Source organism: Staurois parvus, unplaced genomic scaffold, assembly GCF_062004578.1.
Source record: "Staurois parvus isolate SC_StPar_1 unplaced genomic scaffold, SC_StPar_1.0 ptg000019l, whole genome shotgun sequence".
Taxonomy (NCBI): domain Eukaryota; kingdom Metazoa; phylum Chordata; class Amphibia; order Anura; family Ranidae; genus Staurois; species Staurois parvus.
In genome coordinates, this window is record NW_028317815.1 from 10,061,004 (window position 1) to 10,088,822 (window position 27,819).

General features: G+C 43.2%; 1 protein-coding gene across 2 annotated transcripts in view; it reads right to left on the reverse strand.

The window, feature by feature from the left end:
- Positions 1 to 27,819, reverse strand: part of TBC1D22A (TBC1 domain family member 22A) — a 642,021-nt gene that overhangs the window by 407,460 nt on the left and 206,742 nt on the right. For both annotated transcript variants that reach the window (XM_089684779.1, XM_089684788.1), the window contains exon 8: positions 22,530 to 22,644. In XM_089684779.1, coding sequence (XP_089540905.1) covers positions 22,530 to 22,644 — 115 coding nt within the window. The remainder of the gene's footprint in view (positions 1 to 22,529; positions 22,645 to 27,819) is intronic.

Here is a 27,819-nt window from a genome sequence, read left to right on the forward strand (position 1 = left end):
CCATGAGTTCTCCTCTGGACCATACCCTTTCCACTTAATGAGAAACTGAGTCTGACCCCCCCTCTTCCTACAGTCTAGAATAGTCTCAATTTCGAACTCCTCCTCCCCATCAACGTTTATGGCGTCAGGAGGCCTAGATCTCCGGTTCGGGAATGGGTCCGGTGCCGCGGGTTTCAACAGCGATACATGAAATACCGGGTGTATTCTAAAGGATTCCGGGAGTACGAGCTCGTACGCCACTTCGTTAACCTTCCTCTTTACCTGGAATGGGCCCATAAATCTCGGTCCCAATTTCCGCGATGGACATATCATCCTAAGGTTTGTTGTGGCCAACCAGACCTTGTCCCCTGGGTGTAACATAAGCTCCCCTCTTCTCCTTTTGTCAAAGGCTTTCTTACTGCCCTCCTGGGCCTTCAGGATCGCTTCTTGTAAGATCTTATTGTTTGCAGAAAGGAAGTGCAACATGTCCTGTGTAGCTGGCACCGAACTTTCAGGAATTGTGTCAGGTAAAAAGGTCGGGTGGAAGCCGTAATTGGCAAAAAATGGGGATTGCTGAGTAGTCGAGTGGCTAGCATTGTTGTAAGCAAATTCGGCCAGTGGTAAAAGAGTTAGCCAATCGTCCTGGAGAAATGATGTGTAACATCGGAGATATTGTTCCAAGGTCTGGTTTGTACGTTCGGTCTGTCCATTGGTCTGTGGGTGATATGCCGAGGAGAGAGATAACTTGATTTCCAACGTCTCGCATAGTGCTTTCCAAAATTTGGAGGTGAACTGGGCACCCCTATCCGAAACTATATCCTTAGGAATTCCATGGAGTCTCACCACCTCTCTCACAAAGATTTGCGCCGTCTCCGCAGCGGATGGTGTGTTTTTGAGAGGCAAGAAGTGGGCCATCTTGGATAGGCGGTCCACAATCACGAAAATGGTGGTATGGTCTTGAGATGGAGGAAGTTCCACAATGAAATCCATCGAAATCATTTCCCACGGTCTGTTAGGTATGGGTAAGGGTCGCAGGAGCCCCCAAGCCTTGTTCCTGGAAGGCTTATTCCTTTGACAGACCGCGCAGGTCTTTACGTAAGCCTCGCAATCTTTGGACATGCTGGGCCACCAGAACATACGTTGTAGAAGTTCCAACGTCTTCCGGGCCCCGAAGTGCCCAGCCAAGGGATGGTCATGGCAATGGCCCAAGACCGTGGTGCGAGATTCGTCAGGTACCAAGATTCGTTCTCCTTTCCACCATAATCCATCTCTATTCTGTAGTGGCACCCCTGGAACATTTGGAGCCCCTATGGATGCTGCCTGTAGTTGGGAACGTAGCTCCGTCTGTAATGCCAAAAAATTACCAGACGACAGGATGGTGTCGGGTTTGTGGGCCTCCTTCGGGTCTTCGAACATCCGCGAAAGAGCATCTGGTTTCGTGTTCTTTGATCCAGGCCTATAAGTGATATGAAACACAAACCGAGAGAAAAAAAGTGCCCACCTAGCCTGTCTTGGTCTCAAGCGCTTCGCCGTTCTTAAATATTCAAGGTTCTTGTGATCCGTAAAAATTAATATCGGGTGCACGGCTCCTTCCAGCAAGTACCTCCACTCCTCCAATGCTGCCTTGATGGCCAGGAGTTCTCGGTCCCCTATGTCATAGTTCTTCTCGGCCGAAGATAGTTTCCTGGAGAAAAATGCCACGGGATGCATCAGTTCCTTGACGCCCTTCCTTTGGGAAAGCACAGCCCCAACCGCGTTTTCGGAAGCATCCACCTCCAAGGTGTAGGGTAATGAAGAGTCAGGATGGCTCAGTACTGGGGCCTCGGTGAATAACCTCTTTAGGGACTCAAAGGCTTCCTGCGCCTCAGATGTCCACTTGAAACGCACTCCCTGCTTGGTAAGTTGCGTGATGGGGGATACTAGGCCTGAAAAGTTCCTAATGAATTTCCGGTAAAAATTAGCAAAGCCAATGAACCGCTGAACCCCTTTTTTATCTAACGGCACCGGCCATTCCAGAACTGAGGAGATCTTCTGTGGATCCATCGCTATTCCAGTAGTAGAAATAATTAAGCCTAAGAAGGGGATACTGTGCTGCTCAAAACTGCATTTATCTGCCTTTGCGTATAACCCATGCAAACGGAGCCTTTCCAGCACCACCCTGACGTGACCCCTATGCTCCTCCAGAGATGCAGAAAAAATTAAGATATCATCAAGATAGATGACCACGAAAATATCCAAGAAGTCCCTGAACACATCGTTAATGAAGTGCTGGAAGGTGGCGGGGGCATTACACAGACCGAAGGGCATTACCAGGTACTCAAAGTGCCCGAACCTAGTACGGAAGGCAGTCTTCCACTCATCTCCCTCCCGAATACGGACCAGATTGTAAGCCCCCCTCAAATCCAACTTCGTAAAAACAGATGCAGTCCTGAGTCGCTGAAACAGTTCTGGTACTAAAGGAAGTGGGTAACGGTTCTTTACCGTGATCTTGTTAAGCTCCCTATAGTCCACACAGGGCCTTAAGGATTTATCCTTCTTCTCAACAAAGAAGATACCCACCCCGGCCGGGGATGTGGAGGGGCGTATGAACCCCTTCTGAAGATTTTCCTCAATATATTCCTTTAGTACCCCTAGTTCTTTTTCTGACAGAGGGAAGATCCGCCCGAAGGGTACCTCAGATCCCGGGAGCAGATCGATTGGACAGTCGTAGGCCCTATGCGGAGGAAGATTGTCAGCTCCCCGCTTACTAAATACGTCAAGGTATTGATGGTAAACTGAAGGGACGTGTTGTGTCAGCTCTATGTCAGTATCTACGCAGAATAGTGTGCGTGGGGCCTCCGGCTCATGTGGACAACAATGCTCTTGGCAGTATGGAGAGCCGAACCGGAGGGTACCGGCTTTCCAATTAATCTGGGGGTCGTGGGCCCGCAGCCACGGAAGCCCCAGAATAATTGGAAACAGAGGGGAGGAGATAGCATTCAAACACAGGAATTCCCGGTGAGTCTCGGATACAGTCACACAGAGAGGCGGGGTTTCCCGATCCACCACCCCAGACTTGATCCGAGATCCATCGGCTAGAAAAATATTAAACCCACATTCTTTAACCTGTAAGGGAATCTGGAATCGAGCCGCGAAGTCCAGATCCACAAAACAGCTACAGGCCCCGGAGTCAATGATCGCTGTTGCCGTCACGACCCTTCCGGGGAGCTGGAATGAAATGGGTACCGCTAAATAATTGACATTGTGACTGGCTGTGGTAGGTGTGGCAGAGTAAACAGAAGTGCACTTACCAGCCTTCACCGGACAGGAACGTACCATGTGGCCAGCTTCCCCACAGTAGAGGCACAGGTTGTTGCGGCGGCGTCTTTGACGCTCTTCAGGTGTTAGGGAGGGACGAGCTAGCCCAACTTGCATTGGTTCCGGCGTATCCAGGGGTTCTGGATTACGATTCCCAGCAGTGCTACTGACTGGTCCTGGAGCATGGGGAAACATCCAAGCAGGCCTCAGGCCCTGGCCTGACCTCTCCATCCTGCGTTCCCGCAAGCGTCGGTCGATCTGAATAGCCAGGGTCATGAGATTTTCTAGTGTGGCTGGTATGCCTACCCTGGCTAGTTCGTCTTTCAGGGACTCAGACAGACCTATGCGGAACTGGTTGCGCAAGGCAGCGTCGTTCCATTGCGTGTCTCCCATCCACCGCCTGAACTCACCCGCATACTCCTCTGCAGGCCTACGACCTTGCCTGAGAGACTGAAGGGCCGATTCAGCTGATGCTGCTCGTTCGGGATCATCGTAAAGGAGGCCCATCGCTTCAAAAAATGCTGCCACAGATTCCAGCTGAGGTGGTTGCTGGATCTCTAATAGTCGATGCGCCCATTCTTGGGGTTCATCGAGTAGCAAAGAAATAATAAACCCCACCTTCACGGTTTCTGTCGCGAACGTGCGTGGCTGGAGCCTAAAGTACAACAGGCAGGCATTACGAAATGCTCTGAACTTGGTGCGATTCCCACTGAATCGTTCTGGGACAGGAACATGAGGTTCTGGCATAAGTGTAGGTGTAGGTGCTGCTGGTCCGGCCAGGGTTTCAGTGGTACCACTGGCCGGAGCTGAGGGACTATGATCTTGGGGGGCCGAAATAGTGGTGGTTAGGGTCTGGATCCGACCATCCAGGTGATTATAGCCCTCCTCCAGCGCCCTTACCGCCTGAGTAAGAGCCGCCAGATGCTGGCACATATTTTCCAGGGGGGAAGGTCCTCTTCCAGGTTCCGTCATCCTTTTGGCCGTTTGGTACTGTTAAGCCGCCTGGCAGAGTCTCTAGCAGCCCACCGCACGGACGCTCCCAGGGCGCGGGGTCTAAGTCCCAGCCTGCTATTCACCAGGGCCCCTGATGGTGGGGATGGACTTGGTGCAGACTGAAACCAGGTCGCGACCCCCGAGTGCGTCCTGCGGTGGTAGAGAATACTGACAGGGGAGTGCAGGAACGGAATCTATTGGAAGAGGCAGACAGATACACAGGTCTGACCCAAACCGGATGGATGGATGGGTGGATGGATACGGTATGCGTGGTCAGACAGGCCGGTCGGTATTATGCGGGCAGCGAGGTACAGAGGAGCGAGCTAAGAATGGTCAGGTCACAAGCCAGGTTCAGCAGGATGCGGGCAAATACAGTACCAGGGATCAAACAGAAGAGTAGTCAGGCAAGCCAGGGGTCAAACAGGAGAAAGCAGGATCAGGAACAAGCAGAGGTCGGCAACGGAGTATACAGCAACACAGGAACAGGATACAGGACACAGGATACAAGACCAAACGGCAACTAACATACCTGTTCCTGCGTTTAAATAGCCCGCCTCCCGCTGTCATTGGTGCCAGGCGCGCGTCCGTGATCCCGAGTGCGCATGCGCGAACCCCGCCGCTGCCATGCGCGGCCAGGTCCTACCGCCCGCCGGGTAGAGAGAGTGGGTGTTCTGCGCATGCGCCGCCCGACGCGATGCCGCAGAACACCCGGATCCTGACAATAGTGACCATTGGTTTTAGCAGTTAGTAAGTTGTTTGTGAGTTTTAGGAGAGAAGTTTCTGTGGAGTGTTGTGGGCGAAATCCAGACTGAAGGGGATCAAGGTTATTCTCAATGAGGTGAAAACTCAGTCGGTTGTAGACTAGACATTCAAGGAGTTTGGAGGCAAAAGGGAGTAAGGAGATGGGTCTTAGGTTGCTAAGATTGGTGGGGTCCAGTGAGGCCTGTTTAAGTATGGGGGTGACTAGCCCATGTTTTAGAGAGTTGGGGAAGATGCCAGTAAAAAGGGAGAGACTGAAGATATGAGTTAAAGAGGGAAGGATAGAACCAGAGGGTGACCATAGTATTTGTGAGAGAACAGGGTCCAGGGAACAGGTGGTTAGGTGGGCTTTAGAAAAAAGTTTACCAACCTCCTCTACAGTAGCTGGGTTAAACAAGGGAAGTATAGATTGTGCAGCTGGAGAAGAAGTGTAGGGTGAAGGAGATATCTGTACAGTGGAGATCTCGTGACGAATTGTATCAATCTTATTGTTGAAGTGATTAGCGATCTCCTGGGCAGTGAGTGAGTTAGTGGATGGAGGTAATGAAGGACGAATTAGAGAGTTAAAAGGTAGAAAAGAGTTGACAGGGACTGTGTGAGAGGGTGTTAATGTGACTGACAAAATAGGTCTGTTTGGCAGTGTGGAGACAGGAATTGTATTTTTGAAAGGCAGATTTATATTGGTCAAAGTCTTTCTGGGTCTTAGTATTACGCCATAAATGCTCAAGAGCATGACTACGTTTTTTAGGGCATCTGGTATTGTCTGTTTGCCAGGGCTGTAGCTGTCGGGGTCTAATTCTGTGTGTAGTGAGGGTTGGCCAGTGTGTCCACGTTGGATGACAGTGAACTGTTGTAGACAGAAGTGACCAGGTTGGGGAAGGACAGGGCTGATATTTTGTCATAGAGACAATATGTTGCCGAAAAAAGAAGAGAAGGGTTAAGATAGCAAAGGTTTCTACAACTGTTTGGTAGTTGGAAGATAAGGAGGACGAAGCCACGGAGAGAGTGAAGCTAATAAGGGAGTGATCAGAGAGAGGAAAAGGAAAATTGGTGACATTGCAAGGAGTGCATAGATAGGAGAATACAATGTCGAGGCAGTTACTATTAGAGTGAGTAGAAGCATGTGTCCATTGTTTTAGGTCAAAAAGAAGTGGTTAGGCTCAGAAGTTTAGAAGTAGCAGGAGTGTTAAGATTAACAGGGATTTTGAAATCACTGAGAATGATTATGAGAATTTCAGAAGAGAGAAAGTAAGGCAGCCAGGCAGAAAAGTCATCTAGGAAGCTTAATACCAGTCCAGGAGGCCGATACATCACAGCAATTCTTAAAGAAACTGGAGAGAACAGATGAATACAGGGAACTTCAAATGAGGAAAGGGAAAGAGAGGGAGGCGAATGAAGGACCTGAAAAGTGCTTTGAGGGGATAGGAGGATTCCAACTCCACCTCCTTTACGTCCACTTGGCCTCGGAGAGTGAGTCCAGAGGAGACCACCATAGGAGAGGAATGCAGGAGAGGGAAAGCCAGATTCATGAAGCTAGGTTTCCGTAATTGCAAGTAGGTTAAAGGAGTTTGTGATAAAAAGTAATGGACAGAGGTGAGTTTGTTACAGACAGAGTGGGTATTCCAAAGGGCACAGTAAAAGAGGAATCTGGTTCTAGGAAGAAGAGGAATAATAACCAGATTGTGTGGATTGCGGCCGCTGTTAGAGGATAGGGGGTGCTGGGTGTATTGCTCAAAGGAAAAAGATGGCGGCCCAGGATTTGGGGAAATGTCTCCAGATGTTAGGAGAAGCAGAAAGGTGAGAGAGGTAATATGGTAGTATGACTTATATGGAGAGACTGGTCCCAGTGTAATGGAGGTTATACAGAGAAATAATACTTGTTTTTCAATGTTAAATTCAGTATTGTTTAGAATAAATTTGCCAACTGGCTCCTCTAATGTTATTCAATCAATCTTTAAGGCTGAGTATATGACTGGGAAATATCAGGGCATTTAGCATTGGTCTATTGGAAAAGGTATGGAGGAGGGGCGGACTGACCATTTGGAAACTCGGCAACTGCCCGAGGGCCCGGGGTCAGAAGGGGGCCCCATGAGATGCCCCTGGTACCTTTTTCATAGGCTTTTTTGAGTTTGGGCAGGGACACAGGGGCCCCATGATCCCCTATTGCCCGGTGGCCCCATGAGTTGTCAGTCCGCCCCTGGTATGGAGCCGTACGCCAATAATCAGCCCAGTCACCACAAATGGCTTGGGAGGAGACAAACTAAAGTCTGGGTTGAATACACTGTTCAACAAATTTTTATTTTTTGCCAGTTTTGGAAACAAAAGGATCAATTTCTTAATGAATTTCACATTCTGAGTTCAAATATAACAATGAAATTTGTCAATTGGCTCTAGTTTTTCTGTAAACGGAAAGTTTTCTACTATAGGCGTAATGACTACATAATGCACAATAATTATATAGATAGATGTCTTTCCACAAATATAAAGCAAGTGATATTGACTACATAACAAAGCCTAAATGGCATAATATATTGCATAGGATTACCAAGAAAAATTATAGCCATAAGCTAAGTTGAATCATTTTAATACTTAGGATTCTCACTAGTTTTGTCTTCAGTTTGTGTCGGTTTTGCTTCTCTTGGCTTTTCTCTTGTATTCGAGGAAAGGGCTATCTCTTACAACTGCACGTGACTACACGCTTCAGGTTCTTCCTCATTTGACTCAACCACGAAGGATTCTGGTGCTTTAGGAATTGGTAGCCCCTCTCCATGAGGAACTGGACGTATTGCCGATGGAATATTTGGATAGTGCACAGATAACTTTTTCTTCTTATTTAGCCCTTTTACAATTGGAGGCACCATACAAAAGTAACAATTACTAACATGATCTGTTGGCTCTCTCCAAATCATTTGCACAGCGAAAGGCATAGATGCCTTTTTTCCATTCAACCATTGCTCCAGTGCCGTCCCACAAGAATTGCAGCATATATGTGGTGCCCAGCTCTTGTCCTGGTCTCCTATCTTGCAGCCAAAATACAAGTTGTAGGCTTTCTTAATCATTCCTGTTATCCTCCTTTTTTGTGAGATAAAAGTTATTTCACTGCAGATATAGCAGAAATTATCTGCTTTATTCACACAAGTTCGAGGCATTACTGAGTAGCCTATATAAGCATAAAACGAAATGTAAAGACGCTGTCCAACTACAATCAGCTACAGATACTGCAGCTTCTATGCAGTGAAGTGATGCAATTAAAGGCTAATATTGCATCATCTCAGTATACATGCAATTTTCTATTGGTCACCAGTATCAATTGCGCAATATGCAGCTGAAGTTGCATCATAATTTTGAATGGCTTACGTCATTAGATGGGTGAATATATCATGGAAACTAGAGCCAATCAACATTTTTTAGGGTCATTTTCGTTTTCAGCACCCCAAACTTATGTAAGATTAGCTAATTTTATGCCCAAAACTTTTTACCTGTTGAACAGTGATATCAGTGTGTGGCTTTTTACCTCTTCTGGTATATGAAGAAGTGGACAAAACTGACCCCTGGAGTCAAACAATGATGGTATGATGTAGATGGCCTCACCTGGCACCAAAAGTCCCCCACATGGTTCTTACTTCTTCTGATTTTAGAGTGCTGGGCAAGCCCTGCCGCAGGCCAGCACTCAACAGAACTGGAGTCACCAAGCTGCTGTGTTTTGGTGCTTGAAGTGGCGCTCTTTGCTTTTCTTGAGGTGACTTTTAGAATTGGTAATACAATTTAAAAGAAATTAGAAGGTAGACTCTTCATTTTTGTTCTTCTGTTCGCTCTGATCTTAACTTTTTTATATATAGGGTAAATCTGTGGCTTCACCTTTGACAACCTGGGATGCTTTAGAGCAGTGGTTCTTAACCTTTTTGGAGGTACTGAACCCCACCAGTTTCATATGCGCATTCACCGAACCCTTCTTAATTGGAAAAATAAAATATGATTTTTAAAATTCAAAACATAGGTATATATTTATACATAGGTGCACAAAATGAACAAAACCATTAAGAACAAAGAACAAAACCATTAAAACATGATTTTCACACAAAAACAAAATAATGAATATTTACCGCAAATCAGTGTGACTTCTGCTGTTGTCTTTCAGAGGCCACTTCAGAAATGCACGGCATTACCTTGGCAAGTGCCACTCTCATGTCATTTTCGCAACAAAGTCTGTTCCTTTTCTTCGTCTTTATGTCCAGCATCCTCGAAAAGGATTGCTCGCAAAGATATGTTGTAACAAACGGTATGAAAATTCATCCCCCATAGTAATTCATCCCCCATATAGTAATTCATCCCCCATATAGTAATTCATCCCCCATATAGTAATTCATCCCTCATAGTAATTCATCCCCCATATAGTAATTCATCCCCCATAGTAATTCATCCCCCCATATAGTAATTCATCCCCCCTATAGTAATTCATCCCCCCTATAGTAATTCCTTCCCCATATAGTAATTCATCCCCCATATAGTAATTCATCCCCCATAGTAATTCATCCCCCATATAGTAATTCATCCCCCATATAGTAATTCATCCCCCATATAGTAATTCATCCCCCATATAGTAATACATCCCCCATATAGTAATACATCCCCCATATAGTAATTCATCCCCCATATAGTAATTCATCCCCCATAGTAATACATCCCCCATATAGTAATACATCCCCCATATAGTAATACATCCCCCATATAGTAATTCATCCCCCATATAATAATTCATCCCCCATATAATAATTCATCCCCCATATAGTAATTCATCCCCCATATAGTAATTCATCCCCCCTATAGTAATTCATTCCCCATATTAATTCATCCCCCATATTAAGTCCCCAAGTCCCCCCTGTGTCAATTCACTTACCTTTGCTCCGCGCGTTCCTCTCGCTGTATTCCTGCGCCGTTCCGGTCTTCAGGGCTGACTGTGAGAGGAGCCTAGCTCCTCTCACGTTCGTCACGCTGCCCCGCCTACACACATCCTGACAGCCAATCACTGGCTATCAGGATGTGAGTGGCAGCGAGACTGGCCAATCATTGCATTTGAGTCCCTGCCGCCCGAGAGGAGGGAGGGGAGCGGGCACCCGGCACACAAGAGCCGCGGCTTGCCGACCACTGGGCATGTCATCACAAATCATATGAGTCGGGTGTGGGTCACCTCCGCCGAACCCCCGAGACTGACTCACCGAACCCCTGGGGTTCGATCGAACCCAGGTTAAGAACCACTGCTTTAGAGGCATTTTTGTTAGGGATCCGTGTGAAGCAAACATGTGAAATAAACTGCAGTTATTATGGTTGTGGAGATTGACTCCCAGTAGAGACATTTAAGCAATGAATAAAAAGATGCACTGTGCTTGTCCCTAAACTGTAGTGCATTGTAGAGCAATATATTTATGTATTTGAATGTTGGGTCCACTTTCTTAAATATGCAAACTTTCTTAAATATGCAAATACCTCAAAATAACTTGGGAACTAGAGCTTTACTGTTTTTAGATGTTTCTAAAGGCAATCAACAGCATAGAGTGAACCAATTTAAGCATAGTGATGAAAACATTTTGCCTGAGTCCTAACTTTTAAAACAGGTTCACGTTCTTTATTTTAAAAAACAACTTACCACCCACTGGGGTTGCCACAGTCTCTTTTACCATTTATGATTGCTGCAGAACCACTGACATTTATGATCGGACATTCTTCAGACATTGTAGGTTTTAAACCACAACAAAGCCAAATGAAGGAAAAATAGTGTTATATGCGGACAATGTCCGCCTCCCCAGTTTAAGGCGTTACTGATTAATCTTTGGATTAATACAAATTGCTACCTATAAATGACCTGTAGCTCCTTTAGCCAACTCTGCCACTTGTATTAGGATTGTTACTTCCTTTAAATATTTAGGTGTTGTAATTTATTTTTATCCTAAGACATATACTTTTTTAAATATGATTCACAAATTTGTAAATTTCAATCACAGTATAAAGTTTGGCGTACGCTTCTATGTTCTATAGTAGGTAGATCACGTCATAAAGATAATCTGGAAGCCTCAATTGATGTATATACTCCAAAATGTATAGTTGTGGATATTGAAGGGTAGTTTTCAAAAGATTATCCACATTTTTAGAGATCCTATATGATGGAAAGGAACACTACAATGTGTCCTATAGGGGATATTTCCCTTCACTTCCTGCCCTAAAGCCAAAACAGGAAGTGAGAGACAATCCCTCCAAAGTGAGGAAATCCTAGTGTGTCACCAGAGCTAGTTTCCCAATTGGAAGATTTCCCCTCTACAGTACTACTGTTCTGGTGCGAACCCAAAACTTGGGATTATTATTTACATTTTTGATGATATAGATAAACATGACAAATAGAAAGGATGAAACTCCCTAGAGGGGTTACATACCACAATATAAAATGTCAGGTGTTCTGATTCTTTTCAACTCTGGACAAAACTGAAAAAAATTGTTTTGCCTTTAGTTACACTTTAAGCTCTTGTCTGGGAAATCTGGGCCCCTTAGAAGCTTTGAAGAAAGGGATTTTTAGGAGCAGGGATAGTTTTTTGAGACATTGGGAATATACTGGAAAACAAAGTTCCCCCTGTTCCACTATTAGGCCCTCAGAGAATAACTCTATTATTTATTGTCTATGAAAAATATAGAACGCCTTATTTACTTCATAGAGAAGGCCTGAAGGATGATTCTGGATGTATCCATTGTGGTGACATAATAGGAGATCTTATTTATCCTCAAATTACCTTTTCTTCATTTGCCTTCCTATCCTCCATTAATCGTGCAGTTTTCATTGTGGAAACTGATAGTATAGCTACTAGGAATAGAGCACTGGGTCGGAAAGGGCGGGCAAAGTCAAAATTGGCACGTGCCTGCCACAGATGCAGTTGCTCATATTGTAGTGCTGGAAGATCACAGCTGTGGGGGTATCTGGGAGCAGAGGACTGAGAGTTTGGAAACCAGCTGTCATCAGCACACTAGCCACTATACCATATTCATGGTAAGTATAGTACCTGTTGTTTAAAAATAAAAATTACTAAGATCCAGCTTTAAGTATTTTAAAACTTAGTAAACATGCAAAATCCACACTTTAGCGGAGGTATGTATTTACTTAGGAAATATTAAATGCAGTATAATTATTTTACAATCCTGCTAGTATAAATATTATAATTATATAAATATATAAAATCTTTATATTAGTTTTCTCTGATTCTTTATGCCAGCAGTCTAAGAGGTTATAAACGGGAAGCCAGTCGCAGTAGGTTCAAATGCATTGCATAATACTGTGATTTCAACATATTCTGAGCAGTGGTAATTGGAGATGGAGGCGTTAAAAGTTGGCCTCTGTACATTGGCACTCTTTTGTAATCATTATTTCCTGATTCCCTTCCCTACTTACTGATTATTGTTATTTATTCTTCTTATTATTATACAGGATTTATATACCGCCAACAGTTTGCTCAGTGCTTTACAATATAACAGGAGACAATACAACAACAATACAGTTCAATACAAGAGGGTTAGGAGGGCCCTACTCCTTGGAGCTTACAATCTAAGAGGGAGGGGCTAGTGGTACAAAAGGTAATAACTGTGGGGGATGGACTGATAGGAGGAATAGAAGATTCCATTGTTAGCTGAGGGCAGGATAGGCTTCCCCGAAGAGATAGGATTTCAGAGATCGCCTAAAAGTGAGCAGAGTAGGTGATAAGTCTGATAAATTGGGGTAGAGAGTTCAAGAGGATGGGGAAAGCTCTGGAGAAGTCCTAGAGATGAGCATGGGAGGAAGAGACAAGGGAGCTAGAGAGCAGGAGGTTGTGGGAGTAGCCAAGAAGACGGTTTGGGTTATATTTGGAAACAAGATTGGGGATGTAATTTGGGGCAGATTTATAAATGGCTTTATATGTTATTGTTAATGCTTTGAATTTTATCCGTTGGGCAATGGGAAGCCAGTGGAGGGATTGGCAGAGTGGGGTGGCAGATATGGAACGGTTAGTAAGGTGGACGAGTCTGGCAGCAGCATTCATGATAGACTGAAGAGGGGATAGCCTGCGATGAGGTAGGCCAATGAGGAGGGAGTTACAATAGTCAAGGCGAGAGATAACCAGGGAGTGAATAAGTTGCTTAGTAGTTTCAGAGGTTAAGAATGAACGTATCTTGGAGATGTTGTGGAGGTGAACTCTACAAGATTTGGACAGCGATTGGACTTGGGCTGAAAGGACAGATGGGAGTCTAGGATTACACCTAGCACCCTGGCATGAGGGGAGGGACTGGTGATTGTGTTATTGATCTTGATGGAGAAGTCAGGGGAGGGGGCACGGGCTAGAGGGAATAGTAAGAGCTCAGTTTTGGAAAGATTGAGTTTGAGGAAGTGGAGTGACATTCATGCCGATATGTCACTTAGTAGGTTAGTAATAAGAGAGGAGACTGAAGGGGTGAGGTGAGGAGTAGGAAGATAGATTTGTGTGTCATCAGCATAGAGATGGTACTTAAAGCCATGGGAGTTTATCAAGTGACCAAGGGAGGAGGTGTAGATGGAGAAGAGAAGGGGTCCAAGGACAGAGCCTTCAGGGACCCCTACAGAAAGAGGGAGTGGAGGAGACAGAGTTATAGGTAATGCTGAAGGAGCGCTGCAATAGGTAGGAGGAGAACCAGGAGAGAGCAGAGTCTCGGAGGCCAAGAGACATTATTATAAAGGATTTATACAGTGCCAACAGTTTGTGCAGCACTTTACAATATGATGTGAGACAATTACAATGCAGTTCAATATAGAAGGAATACAAGGGCCCTGCTCATGGAGCTTACTAACGTAGACGGACATTTGAAACCCACCTGCCAGTTCAATCATATTGTATTTATAGTCTTGTTGTTTCAGTATAAATTAAAGGCAAACAAGCAAAGATTGTGGCAGCTACCTGAAGGAATAATTAAAATATGGAGACTAATATAAGTTAATAGAATGTGTCCCTATTGCTGCTGCCATTTGAAAAAGGCCATCCAAAAGTCAAATACTTAACTCTTTCCTGAAACCAGGTGCCCCAGAGTCTAACTGAATGTTGTCATACTTTAAATTTCACCTTAAACAGGCTGCTCAGATAGCTGTTGGGCTGCCATTTTTCCACCAGCAGAAGCAACTGGGACTATGAGAGCTAGGGTTGAGTTTTGAATTCAGGACCATTTTAAAAAGAACCAGTCATTCTTAAGCTTATGTAACAACCAGAATTTTAGATCTGAAACATATTAAATGGATGAGCTTAGCTATAAAACATTATTTAGCCTATCTGGGCTTTATGCCAAGGAATTAGAGATGAGCTAAAACCTGAAGACCTTGCATCCCCAACTTTCTAACTGTATGCTGACAAAATACACTGTCTATTGAGTGTGCATAACAGAATCAGCAAAGTCCTGTAGCTAAGAGCAATATAAACAACTACAAGGGTCTGGGTTTGAAATTTTACAATTAATTAGGAACTGGATAATGACATGTGCACCAGAACCTAGGCACATTAAAAAGATTATGTTGGTTAAAACCAACAAGCACAAAAAACCTGCACATAACTGCAGCAGCCCCTGAAAGGATGTAGTTGCAACTGTAGCTGCCACTATCCCCCACCACCAAACATTCCTACTGACCTATCACTAAGACGGATTAACCCACTAGCCAATAGGAATGTGCAGGAGGCAGAAAGGTATAGAGGAAACTTAGGCATTGTCAAGAAATTCAGAAGCTTTGGCAGTCGAACGGACCACAAACCTTGGATTAACTGAGTTTTTTTGGACTGTTACTGGAATGCCTACTGTACAACAATGCTCATCCTCAGGAAAAAAAGATAAACCAAAGGAAAATTATAAATCTCATATACAGAAGCCAACGTAATCATATAATTTAAGCATAAGAGTTAAAATTCTTGCATGAGTTCAATTTTGACTCATTCCTTAAAAAAATAATAAAAAATGTTCCAAGGAGAAATATGTGGAAACAAAGTGATAAAGAAAAATGCATAAGGAAAGAGATAAGGAAATATGAATAGATTTTTCAATGGACAAGAAAGAAAAGTGAAAACATTTGTGAGAAACAATGTCTATACAGGTTTCAGTAATCATAGAGGACAAATGTTTAATGTTCAAAGTGTTTTTTTTTCCCAATTATTTTCTGGGACATTTTTAGTAAAGGGTGCTAGGACTTAAAAAGGTAGACCAAGCCAATTAAAATTTTACCAAGCCATAAATTATCTCACAGAGTCAGAAGGTTAAAAATATCTGAAACATATTTACATGTTTAAATGAATGCAAAAGCTCTGTTTTAGTTATGGACTCACAAGCTGAATCAGTGAAGGAAATTGGCACTTCAAAATGTTTTGAGGTGAAATTGTCCAAAATAGAGAAAGACACAGAGAAGTACATATCAGTGTAAACAAACCCCTCTTGTATTTGCCAAGAAGATAAATAAGTATTTGTGTTCACCTATGATCCTGACACAGATGCTACTACATTAACAGCCACTCGGGTCCTACAATGCAAGTTGCTGGCAAAGTAGTTAAGACAAACTTATTTACTACATTAATTAAATGGTCTATTTAACGTGGAATATCAATTCTCTAATCACATCTCAGCTGAACTTCTTATTTCAATTAACAACTCTAAAGTCTTCCAACAGAGATCCAACTGCTCTAGGATCATTAAGAGCATTTTCATTACCTGTCAAATGAGGGAGTAAAAGGCAAAAACTGCAAGCACTCTCAGGAGTAGGCATCTACCCTACTTAAGAGATGATTAGGGAGTAAGCAGCAGTAGTTCTCATTAGTTGCTAAGCAATGAAAAGACCTCCAATGAAAAAAAGAATTGGAAACAAAGAAAAAAGGTGTTTCCATGCAAATCCAAACTCAAGGGCAGTGTGCCCTTTTCAATTAAAGCTAAATGTGACATTAGGACACAGAGTGTAATCATCACAAGTCAGAGAAAGGTGAATCGGGAAAAAGAGAAAGCAATGAGAGAATATATACAGTAGTGCTTTCTTGAAATCTAATTGCATAAACATAGAGAAACGATAAAGGGATAACCAAAGCATATTTATTTATTATACGGTAGTGCTGTCAAACAGACATTGTCGGATTTAGGAGCACACTGTGTTCCAGACATACACGCCTGTAAAAAGATACTATACTGGCTTTACCGTACGGTCTTAAAGTGAACTCCATCACTGTTGAGGAAACAATCCTCACTAGGTAAAGTAAGATGCATTGCAAAAATGTTAGCAAACATAAATTGTCCAGTGTAAAATGAAACACCCCACTTCCATAGTGTCCCTTTAGTGGTGCAATTATCTCACCAAGCGACCCCACGGTGTGAAGATGACACATGGCCACTGTTTTTCACTTCTTTTTGCACAGCGCCCTAAGGACCAGGTCTTTTGGCTAAGTCCAGGGCAATTTTTGCTACGGGCCTCAGGGCCTGGTCTGTGCACAATTCGGCACGGTACCACTTTTTTATTTTTTCTTTACTTTATCTTTACCTTATTTATTACGCACTCCCACGTTTTGTCACTTTTTACTTTACTTATGTGTGTGTTTTTCACGGATGGAGGGTGTGGGTCCTTGGGCCTACCCTGAAGTCTAGGGGGAGGATGTGTGGCCATACGGTTCCTTCCTCCCCTGATCCCTAGGAGGCTCTTCTTCGGGAGAGCCTCCTTGCCTAGTACTGGATGTCCGGCTTCGGCTGGGCATAGGGAACGGTGGTCCACCAGGCCTTTTGGCCAGGAGGACCAATTGGGAACCTTGTCCCCGTCAGGAGCTTCGTGCCCCGGGGGATCAGGGTAAGCGGTCCAAGCCCCTTTAGGGGTAGGACACAGCACACCCCTAAGTGCACTTTTTCGTGTGGTGTTTTGCACTTGCACTTTTTTTGTGAACACTTACGGGTTTTTTCGTTATAGTTGCACGTTTGCGGACTTAAAAAAAAAAAAAAAATTTTCTCACCAAGCATTAAAGTGGCTCTAAAGGCTCAATGTTTTTACCTTACTGCTTTCTCTGCATTAAGGCAAAAAACCTTCTGAATGAAGCTTCCCCTTCCCCCCCACTTAACTGAGCCCAATTTTGATTCAGTGCTGTGCACGAGAGCAGCGCCTCTCTTGGCTCTCTCCCTCCTCATAGGCTCAGAGAGACCATCACAGCCTGTGAGGAGGGAGAGAGGGCGGGGCGAAGCCATGCTCTGTGTATCTGGGGGCTCAGCAGTGAACCCGCACGAGTGCCCCCATTGCGAGCGGCTTGCAATAGTGGCCACTCGGTGAGGGGAGCATCAGCAGGAGATCTGATAAGAGGAGAATCGGAGCTGCTCTGTGCAGAACCATTACACAGAGCAGGTGAGTATGACATGTTTATTATTATGTTTATTATTATGTTTTTTATTATTATTATTATATTTAAAAAAAACTATAGGCTTCACTTTAAATTACCACTTCAGTAAGCCTAAGTAACATTTATATTATACTAATTTCTAACTACAGTAGAGCATTTCATTTTAAAAATTTAGGCACAGTTATCCATGCAGGCAAGCTTTGAGATGAATGAAAGCTGCAGTACGCAGACTCTAAAAAAGCATGGGGCATTTCCAAAGATTTTAATAGAGGCTGTGCAGTGGCTGCACAGTTAGGCCTCATTCAAACAGGACTTTCTTTTTTTCCTTCCGTGACACTCCTAGCAGGATAGTCGCGTTTTTGCCAACGTGTTTAGGCACATTTAGACGTCAAATGTTTGGGCATTATTTGATTACAGTGGCTAGGATATTAAGCTATTGTGGCTCAAGCATAAATGCACTTAAGTGTTTAGGCGCGTTCAGCGTTTTTTCTGACCTTAAGTTCCTCATCCGAATGCGTAGGTGTTGAGTTTTTTTTAAGCCTGTAAACGGCTTTGTGTGCAAAGCCACATAGGCTAACATAGAGGTGAGTTTAACCACTTCCCGACTGCCCTATAGCAGAACTACTGCTACAGGGCGGCAGAGCTGCGCAAAATTATGTATATATGTGATTTTGCATTTCCAGGTAGGGGGCATGCACGTGTGCCGCCCTACCTGCGCCGCCATTTGCGGCTACAGATGTCGATCGCTGGGTCCCAGCCGGAGATTCCCCGCCAGCACCCAATGATTGCTGAGGAACACTGACAGGGGAGAGGTCTGTATGTAAACAACACAGATCTCTCCCTTGTCAGCACCAGCATGTTTACATAGTAGAAAACACAGCACATATAGTAAAACAGAACACAGTTAACCCTTTCCTGCCCAGTGTCATTAGTACAGTGTCAGTGCCTTTTATTGGCACTGATCACTGTTTGTGTCACTGGGGATGCCAGTGGCAGTCAGTCCCCTCCCCCCCCATGTCAGAATGGTCCCGCTATAAGTCGCTGGTCGTGTCATTTCTAGTATACAAAAAATTAAAAATTCCAGTATATATATATATATATATATATATATCGTCATTTGTAGACGCTATAACTTTCACGTAAACCAATTAATTTACACCTATTGGGTTTTTTTTTTAGCAAAGACATGTAGATGAATACATTTTGGTCTAAATTTATGACAAACTTTGATTTTTTACATTTCTTTTTTAAGGGACATGTTTAATAGCAAAAAGTCAAAAAGATTGTTTTTTTCTTCAAAATGGTCATTCGTTTTTTGTTTATAGAGCTAAAACTAAGAAAAAAAAAACACAGAGGCGATCAAATACCACCGAAAGAAAGCTATTTGTGGGAAAAAAGCACATAAATTTAATTTGGGTGCAGCGTTGTATGACCACACAATTGTCAGTTAATGTGATGATCTCCATCTCGTTCAGAGAAGGCCTTATGGCTATAGTTATGGAGATGTGGGATGAGGGGTAGACTAATTGAATCTGTGCTCTTTGCAATCCATCAGAAATTAACGTAAGCACAATCGTCACCACATGCTTATGAAATAAGAGCACTGTTGTCATGTAAACAAAGGAATGCAGAAGAAAACTGTATTTTGGGCAATCAACAGTTATATTTCTGTAAATGAATCATGTTTAAAGGGAATAAAATTTACGTTTACCGTCAATAAAAAAAAATAAATGCACATGATTTTGCAGGTAAAAAATGTGCATGTATTATTCTATTACACAGGAGCTTGTAAAGCATTGCATCCGTGATCAGTGGATCGTGGGTGCAGTATCCAGCTCCTGTTGACACAGCCTACAGCTCTCTGTACGGTCAGACAGTTACTGAGCTGCAGAAGAGTTAATGGACTATGAGGGTGCTCATAGTCCCTTAAGAACTACAAGCTTGTCTGTAAAAATAAATGCAAATATCAAGCACAATGAGGTTCCAGGGGATATGTAAATAACCACAGTATGGGCAGCTAAAACACCTCATCTGACCATCACATCCAGTTTCAGGACAAGTGACTTCCAGTGGACAAGCCATCTCAGTGATCCCAGCGGCCACCATCCACACACTCCTCCCACTGACCTGAGGCTCCTGGGTTGAGAAAACCTGTTGGGTCCAGGGATCATGTGTCATCTTGCAGCTTCTGGGAATGTGTGTTTCTTTTCTCCACTGCATTGGTGATGTTTCAATTTGGGCAATCCAATATGTCACTCTTTTTAACCAAACATTAAAGTGAATTTTGATTTTATTTGTTCCTGGGCTTGGGACTCCATGGACTTCCACAGGGTTGGGAGCGCCCCTTTATTTGTTGTTTTGTTTTTGGCTGTCACAGTAGTTTATTCTTTTGCAGATCACTGTGAATGAATGACACATTTGTGTGGGGAGAATTTTAAATGAGATACATAAGAAATTTTAAATGTGGCAGCGGTTGTGGGGGGACGAATCCTTGTTCGCTGTCACAGGGAAAGGAGCTCTGGGAGTGAAGGGGCTGTTGATTACCAACATGTTGGCAAATCTGACACTGCATGCAATCTAACACTCAAAAAGCTAGAGACTTTACTAGCCGCTGGAGTTGGTACCTCTAGTGGAGTGTTTTTGGCATACTGACCTGATTAAATCATCTGTGAACTCGGCCAAACTGGTGGCCATCTCTCTTGCCAAAAGCATCATCATATTATGAATGATCTAAGGATGCCGCTGATCTCACTCTGCTCCTCTGATGACTTCCCATTGTTTGGGGTTTTTGTGGCACCCTATACCGGCATACTGAAGAATAGCATTCTTTGGTAGCAAGATCATTAAAGATTTTTATCAAATCTTGAAGAAACAATAGGCGAAATGCGTAGAGTTTTGGCCATGTCCCCAGTCAGTATATTGACTACTGTATGTCTACAATGAACCCTGGTTTGTTAGGTTTGGAACATAATACAACTGAATAGATTTAGTAGCAGTTTGGAGTTGACCACTTGATGGTACTAGTAGTACTAAATGAGGATGCTTACATTTGTTTTAATATCTGTGATTTTACCCTTTATATTGCTAAAATAAAAATCAATATTTTTAACTAGTGTTTTTGTTTATTCTTTCTTGAACGGTAACACGTTAAAATTTAATTTTGTGCCTTTTCTTTTGTACATGATAACCAACATGTTACATCCTAAATACGGGTGTAATAAGTAACATGTTGGTAAAGTTAAACTTTTCCTTTAAAACATGGGGAAATGTGCATGTATTGCAGAGATGTGCTGAATTATTTTAATTTTGTCTTGACATACGCTGTAAAGTGGAGTTCCAGCTGTTGACTGTAGCTACTGACTTTTAATAAACACACACTTACCTGTCCAGGGGTCCAGCGATGTACTCACCTGCACAGTCCCTTCTCTCCTTCTGTCCTCCACTGTGAGCATCAGGCTGTGACAGCTTGCGGCTTCACAGTCTGGTGCCCACTGCGCATGCACGAGTCGCAATGTGCCTCCGCGGCAAACTAAGCCAGAAGTGGGAGCGGGTACCTGTCAAAACCAGGTACCTGCTTCCCCCCAAAAAGTGCCAAATATGGCAGGGGAGGAGGCAAATAAGCAGAACTTATGCTTTTGAGTAGAACTCCGCTTTAAGGACTTTTATTATTATTATACAGGATTTATATAGGGTCGAGGAGGTTGTTGTCGTTGAGGTGGGAGCTTAGGCGATTATAGACTAAGCGCTCAAAGAATTTGGATGTAAATGGCAGCAGGGAAATGGGTCTTAGGTTGTTCAGGTCGGTGGGGTCCAGGGAGGGCTTTTTAAGTATGGGAGTGATGTGCGCGTGCTTCAGAGGCTAGGGAAATGCACCAGAAGAGAGGGAGAGACTAAAGATGTGGGTGAGGCAGCGTAGGATGGAGGAGGAGGGAGATCGTAGGGAGGCTTCAGAGAAGACCTTAGTGAGGAGGTTTTGGTTGGTAATAGTTTGACATTTGGAGGGGTAGGTGTTAGAGGACGAGGAGACAGAGAAGGTAATAAGGTTGTGGTCAGAGAGAGGGAAGGGGGCGTTTGTGAGGTTGTGGGGAGTGCAGAGATGGGAGAAGACAAGGTCCAGGATGTTCCCGTCGGAGTGGGTGGTGGATTGTATGCACCGTGCGAGTGCAAAAGAGGAGGTTAAGTGGAGGAGTTGGGATGTAGCCAGGTTATTGATGTTGACAGGGATGTTGAAGTCTCCAAGGATGATGGTGGGTAGCTCGGAAGAGAGAAAGAAGGGTAGCCAGGCGGAGAAGTCATCAGGGAAGCGGGATACGGGTCCAGGAGGCCGGTAGATTACAGCAATCCTCAGGGGGGTTGGAGACAAAATTCGGATGCAGTGGGCCTCAAAGGAGGAGAAGGATAGAGAGGGGGGTTTGGGAGGACTCGGAAGGTGCTCAGCGGTGACAGGAGCAAACCAACCCCACCACCTTTTCGACCGTTGGGTCTGGGTGAGTGGGTCCAGATGAGACCTCCATAGGAGAGTGATGCAGGGGAGATAGAGTCAGTGGCTTGGACACAGGTTTCCGTGATCGCTAGGTGGTTGAGGGAGCGGGAAACAAAGAGGTCGAGGATGGCGGAGAGCTTGTTGCAAACCGATCGGGCGTTCCGGAGTGCACACGAAAATGGGGGGGGTGATTTTGGGGAGCAGAGGGACAGGTACTAGTATGAGGGGCTTGCGGCAGGACGTGGAAGTATGAGGGTGCCTTGTGGGTGAGCGAGGTGGTGGAGGGCCAGGGTTCGGGGAGATGTCAACCACGGTTAGGAGGAGAAGAAGAGTGAGAAAGGTGGCACGGGAGCGGGATGAGCAAGAGCGTGTAAGTCTACCAGTGGAGGTGGTCGGGTCAGTGGGAGAGTGGAGTATTAGGAGGAGGTGGTGAGTGCCGCAGAGGGGAGAAGGAAGCAGTGAGGGCGCAATGTACAGTTGTTTTGGAGGAGCAGAGGGATATAGAGAAGAGATTTTGGGAACGGAGGAGAGGAGTATGTGGAGGAGGCATTTTAGAGAGGTAAACTGAGTGGTGGACAGGTGAACCCTAATTTGACTAACACTAACACCTATTATGATATTTTATTGATATTAAAACTTACCAACATAGTCGCTAACGAATATAACAAAGAAAGGCGTGACTAGGTCATTTATTCCTTGTACATATCCACTTGCTGGATGTCGAATTGCCCATATAAACAAAATTCTTTCAAATATCTGCAAAACAAAATATACACATATTTAGAACAACGAGAGGGAAAACCTATGGTCTGGCAGGCTAATGCAGAATGACATTGACCTTCTCAGTCAAAAACTCCAATGGTCAGCTTTTGGTAATAAGAAAACATTAGCGCCAAAAGCTACTGGAACGCTCAAGGATATACAACCTTTTTCAGCAAAACATAGCTGTAACTCAGAAGCTGAACAAAGTCACAGTTAAAAATGGGCAAGCAACTCAAGAGCATACTAGCATCCTCTGAGCTGTTTATTTATGACTTACACAGCAGGGTATCTGAGTAGAAGCTTCTGCCCATCAGTAATGAAAGTAGAAAATCCCTTAAACCATTTTGTTTTCTATAAAAACTCTTTAATTAATGTAAGCCAGTGTCTGAAAAAATAGAAACTATCTTTTATTATCGCTACAACTTATGGCAGCTTTCCACAACAAAGCTGTGCAACACGCTGGTCAGAAGCCTCAGAAAATGAAAGCCTTTGTTTTATTATTGCTACAACTTATTATGGAAGCTGTCCAGAACAAGTTATACAAGCAACCTGTAGGTCAGAAGCCATAATGACTTCTCATATTCTGTTTTTGAAGTTGCTTTTTTGTTCAAACTGCAGTTAATCGTAAAGGGAACTACATCTTCTAGCACATTTTTCTTTGTTAATATAATCTTTATTTCTGTTTTTCAAGGTATACAACTATACATATACAGTACATGCATGTGCAGAAAGCTAAAAAGAGAACAATGAAAGTTGAGAGCAAACAGTCGTATGCATAACCTTATGCATACATCATAAAATGCTAAACCACGAAAGTACAAATCCCGGGAAAACAAGAGAAGCGTTGCCCATGAGGAATCAACCATTACCCAGGTATCATGTAAACAACTCACAATTTTGTATACCTCCACTTCCCTGACAGAAGACGGAGTTAAAAAATGTGGTGCAATAAAAAGCATCTTTTGGCACATTTAAAGATACTAATCTGCAAAAATATGGTGTGCTGTAACCCACATAAATCACATTTTTCCTGAAATGTTATTTACCACTTCAAGCACCAGGGACCCACTTTAGCCCTTTTGCTAAGAGATGTTTTTGCTTTTTTTTTTTTTTTTTTTTTTTGCACAAGTTAAAATAAAATTTTAGGCCCAAAGATTAGTAAGATTAGTTAAAACCCCCAAATATAATATACTGTTCTGAAAATAGAGCATAAAATTGTGGGAGCTCCCATTTTTTGTCACATGACATTAGTGCAACAGTTTATCATAAGGAAATATTCAGTTAAAAATGTTAGTTAATAAGTGAAAACAAATGCAAAATACCCAATTTTGGTAAAATATAAAATATGAGGTTGCTCTAAGTATATAAATACCAAACACTTCAAGCATCAAAATTATGCATGCCCATTAAATGGGGACAAGCTTTGGTACCCAAAATTATCCATAGGGGACCCTATAAAAGCTCTTACAGGACAGTTATTTTCAGTTAACTTAATTCATAATCAAAAAGGGATCATTATCCCCCTATGTACTATATATTTGCTATATGCTGTCATACAGAGGCCATATTTTCTATAGTAATAGGTTCTCTTTAAAAAGACATCAGGGTTCTGTTGTCCCCCTAATGTCCTTTTTCTACTCTGAAGCTAATGCTTATTCTCTTTTAGCATCTTCCTGGTCACAGCGGCAAGGGAAAGTGATACACAAAACTTGAAGTAATGTAACACATGTTTCTGGATTCTTACTAGCTAGGGAGGATCAATGAATGGACGTTCACTGGTCTGCTTCCCCTCTACCCATTGACACTGGTCATACAGGTCCCGGGCCTGCAGGTGGGATAGCGGAGCCCAAAATACATGGCAGAGGAGGGGGAAGTGCAGCAGACATTCCAAGGGTCCATGGAAGCAATCCGGTCACTGTACAGTCACCAAATCACTTCCACCTGAAAGCTGACACTTGTTGCATCAGTAATGGGAAGACGTACACCATTTACAACAGGAGGATTGCTGGTATTCAGGGGTTATAGAATTGCATAGAGGGATTTTTGGAAAATCTTGCCGAAGGTGAACTTACACTTTAAGGTGAAAGGAAAAAAACACATTGGGAAAAGAAGAGGCTATGGGCCTCAAAACCACCCTACAGCAGTAGTAAACTCTCCTGGACAACTCAACTCTATGTAAAGCAGTGTAACATAATATAACTTACTGGTTGATGGCTTTAACATTTTTTCAAGGTGAATCTGGTAGCTTTAAATTTTTTTCAAGATGCACCATTTAGTAGATATTATCCTCTCCTTTTTTTCTGTCATGTCACTCAGTGTTTCATCAGTCTATACAGTTATGTGCAGTGTATACGTCAGCATTACTTACGGCTTTACATTGTAATCCTGCAAGAGTTCTTACCCTTCATCAGTTCCTGAAAAACTCCATGTAACGATCTATGTCACAGCGAGTGTTTACAAAGTGATGTACAGTATCAATACAAGGAGCGAGGAGGAGCACTGATTCTATTGCTGGCTGTGCAGTAACTAACCAGGAATAAGATATTTACATGTGTATTCTATTTCTGTTACCAGTCTATTGGTAACCTTAGATGAAAACGAGACTTGGTTTACATGTATTGTGCATGCGTGAGGATCCCACAGTGATACAAGAGAAAGGGTGGAAGTACAAGTGTGGAAGAAATAGGAATATTGCCACAAAGATAGTGCTAGCTTCTCAGAACAAGCTGAATCAATAGTAAGAATGCTGATATGATGCTCCAGAGTATACCTTTGTGTTTATAAATCTTTACCCAGTGGTATTATGCTAGATGAAAAACTTGCCAATCTTGCCAGGAATGCAGTGTTCTAGTCCCTTTCTATGAAGTGCACTGAATGAATATCTTTTTAGCTATTGTCTGTAAATGGCAAATTGCCCTGTCCCCATATAATGGAGATGAAGAGATACAGATATGTCTGTAGTCCATATAAGAAGAGCAGCCTAGGGCAATAATCATGGCTCCCTCCTTACAGTGAGGGAGTGACGAGCCACCCATGAAGAAGTTTGTTATTTTCAGGAATACTTGGTAAAAAATAAAGCAAAAAAAAAAAAAAAAACCAAATACAGCCACCATACCAAGGACTAGTAAGCTGCAATATATTACATTTTTAGCTTTGGGTTTAGATACACTTTAAAACCTCCAACTCAGAACTGAAAACAACAAGGCAACCTTGTAATTAAGGATAGAAAGAGGAACATCCTGAACAGGTTCAATAGATGGTTTCTGAAGAACCAACAGAACCAGGTTAAGATCTCATGGACTCACTGAGGAACATACAGGAGAGATAATGTGAGCTACACGCTGTACGAAGGCCTTCATAAAAGAGTGAAAGGAAAGCAGTCTCGGGAAGAGAACAACTAAGGCCAAGATTTTACATTTATTCTGCTCAAGGCAAACTGTTGACCCAAACAAGACTGGAGAAAAGGTAATATTCATGCCATGGAGAACTTCCTGGGAAAGAATTCATCTCACAAGAGAAATATGCCTTCCAAGTGAGATGTTAAAACAAATCCATTCCCTAGCTTTTAAGAACATAGGAATGTCTGAATCCGAAAGACCCCTGTCCCTCTATGTCTGGGATGTGGATAGCCAAGCCAGAATCTGACCCTCCTCTCTTTCAGTTGAAAGACTCTGATGGTTTATGCAAGCCACTGTTGTGGCATTTTCTGAAGGAATCTTGGTAGGATCACCTCACAGGCAAGAGGCCCAGCATTGGAGAGAATAAACCAACCCACCTATACTCCAGATTGCACAAACCTTTGGGATTTGAGCACAGGTATATCTTGTTATTGTTGCATAGTAGGTCAGTAGCCAGACCTAAACCTAGTAGCTCTCTCCCACTTTGTGTCCGTTTGCCCCTGTTGGCATTGTGTCCACAATAGCATATGCGTAGGCAGAGCAGTGTAGGACTGGCCATAGAGAGATTACTTTGATGCAGTTGGCCAGCTTAAACATGTATTGCACTATGTGTGAAATAAAAATACCTATTTTTTATTGCAACATTTGCTGGGAAGGGTAATTAGCAGTGTGCAGAGGGTTCCTCCAGGATTTCTAAGTAAGAAAATATCCCCCACACCATTATACTACCAACACCAGCCTGAACCATTGATACAAGGATGGATCCATGTTTTCATGTTGTTTACACCAAATACTGACCCTACCATCTGAATGTCTCAGCTGAAATCAAGACTCATCAGACCAGCAACATTTTTCCAACTTTCTATTGTCCAATTTTGGTATGCCTGTGCAAATTTTAGCCTGTTTCTTGTCTTTAGCTGACAGGAGTGAAACCCGGTGTGGTCTTCTGCTGCTGTAGCCTATCTACTTCAAGGTTTGACATGTTGTATGTTCAGAGATTGTATTCTGCATACCTTGGCTGTAACAAGTGATTTTTTTGAGTTACTGTTGCCTTTCTATCATCTTGAACCAGTCTGCCCATTCTCCCCTGACCTCTGACATCAACAAGGCATTTTGTCCACACAACTGAAACTCACTGGATATTTTCTCTTTTCCGGACTATTCTCTGTAAACCCTAGAGATGGTTGGGCATGAAAATCCAAGTAGACAAGCAGTTGTTTTAAATACTCAGACCAGCCCGTCTAGTAGCAACAATCATGCCATGTTCAAAGTCACTTAAATCCCCTTTCTTCCCCATTGTGATGCTTGGTTTCAACTTAAGCAACTCTTCACTCTTCTAGATCCCTAAATGCATTGAGTTGCTGCCATGTGGTTGGCTGATTAGCGATTTGTGTTACCAAGCAATTGAACAGGTGTACCTAATAAAGAGGCCAATAAGTGTAAAGTCTGAATTTGGGAGTGGAGAGAGTTGGGAGTTTGTCAAGGGGAAGAAAACATTGAACGGGGTTGTATTCAAAATCAGTCCCAGACACTCCAAGTTGATGAAACGGTTCCTGCACCGATTTCTGGAGATTTAGGATTTATCCTGAATCCTTGTAGCTCCAGCTAGTAGCTCTGGATACAACCTTCTGGATGGAAACATCTTAAATGTCCTGGGATCAGATAGCCACAAATGCCAACAGACATTCTGCCACTGTGACAAGTGGGGGTGTCCCTTCATTGAGAGGTGGACTTGCTTATGAATTTTTAGGACTTGGAAAAGGCTTAGAGC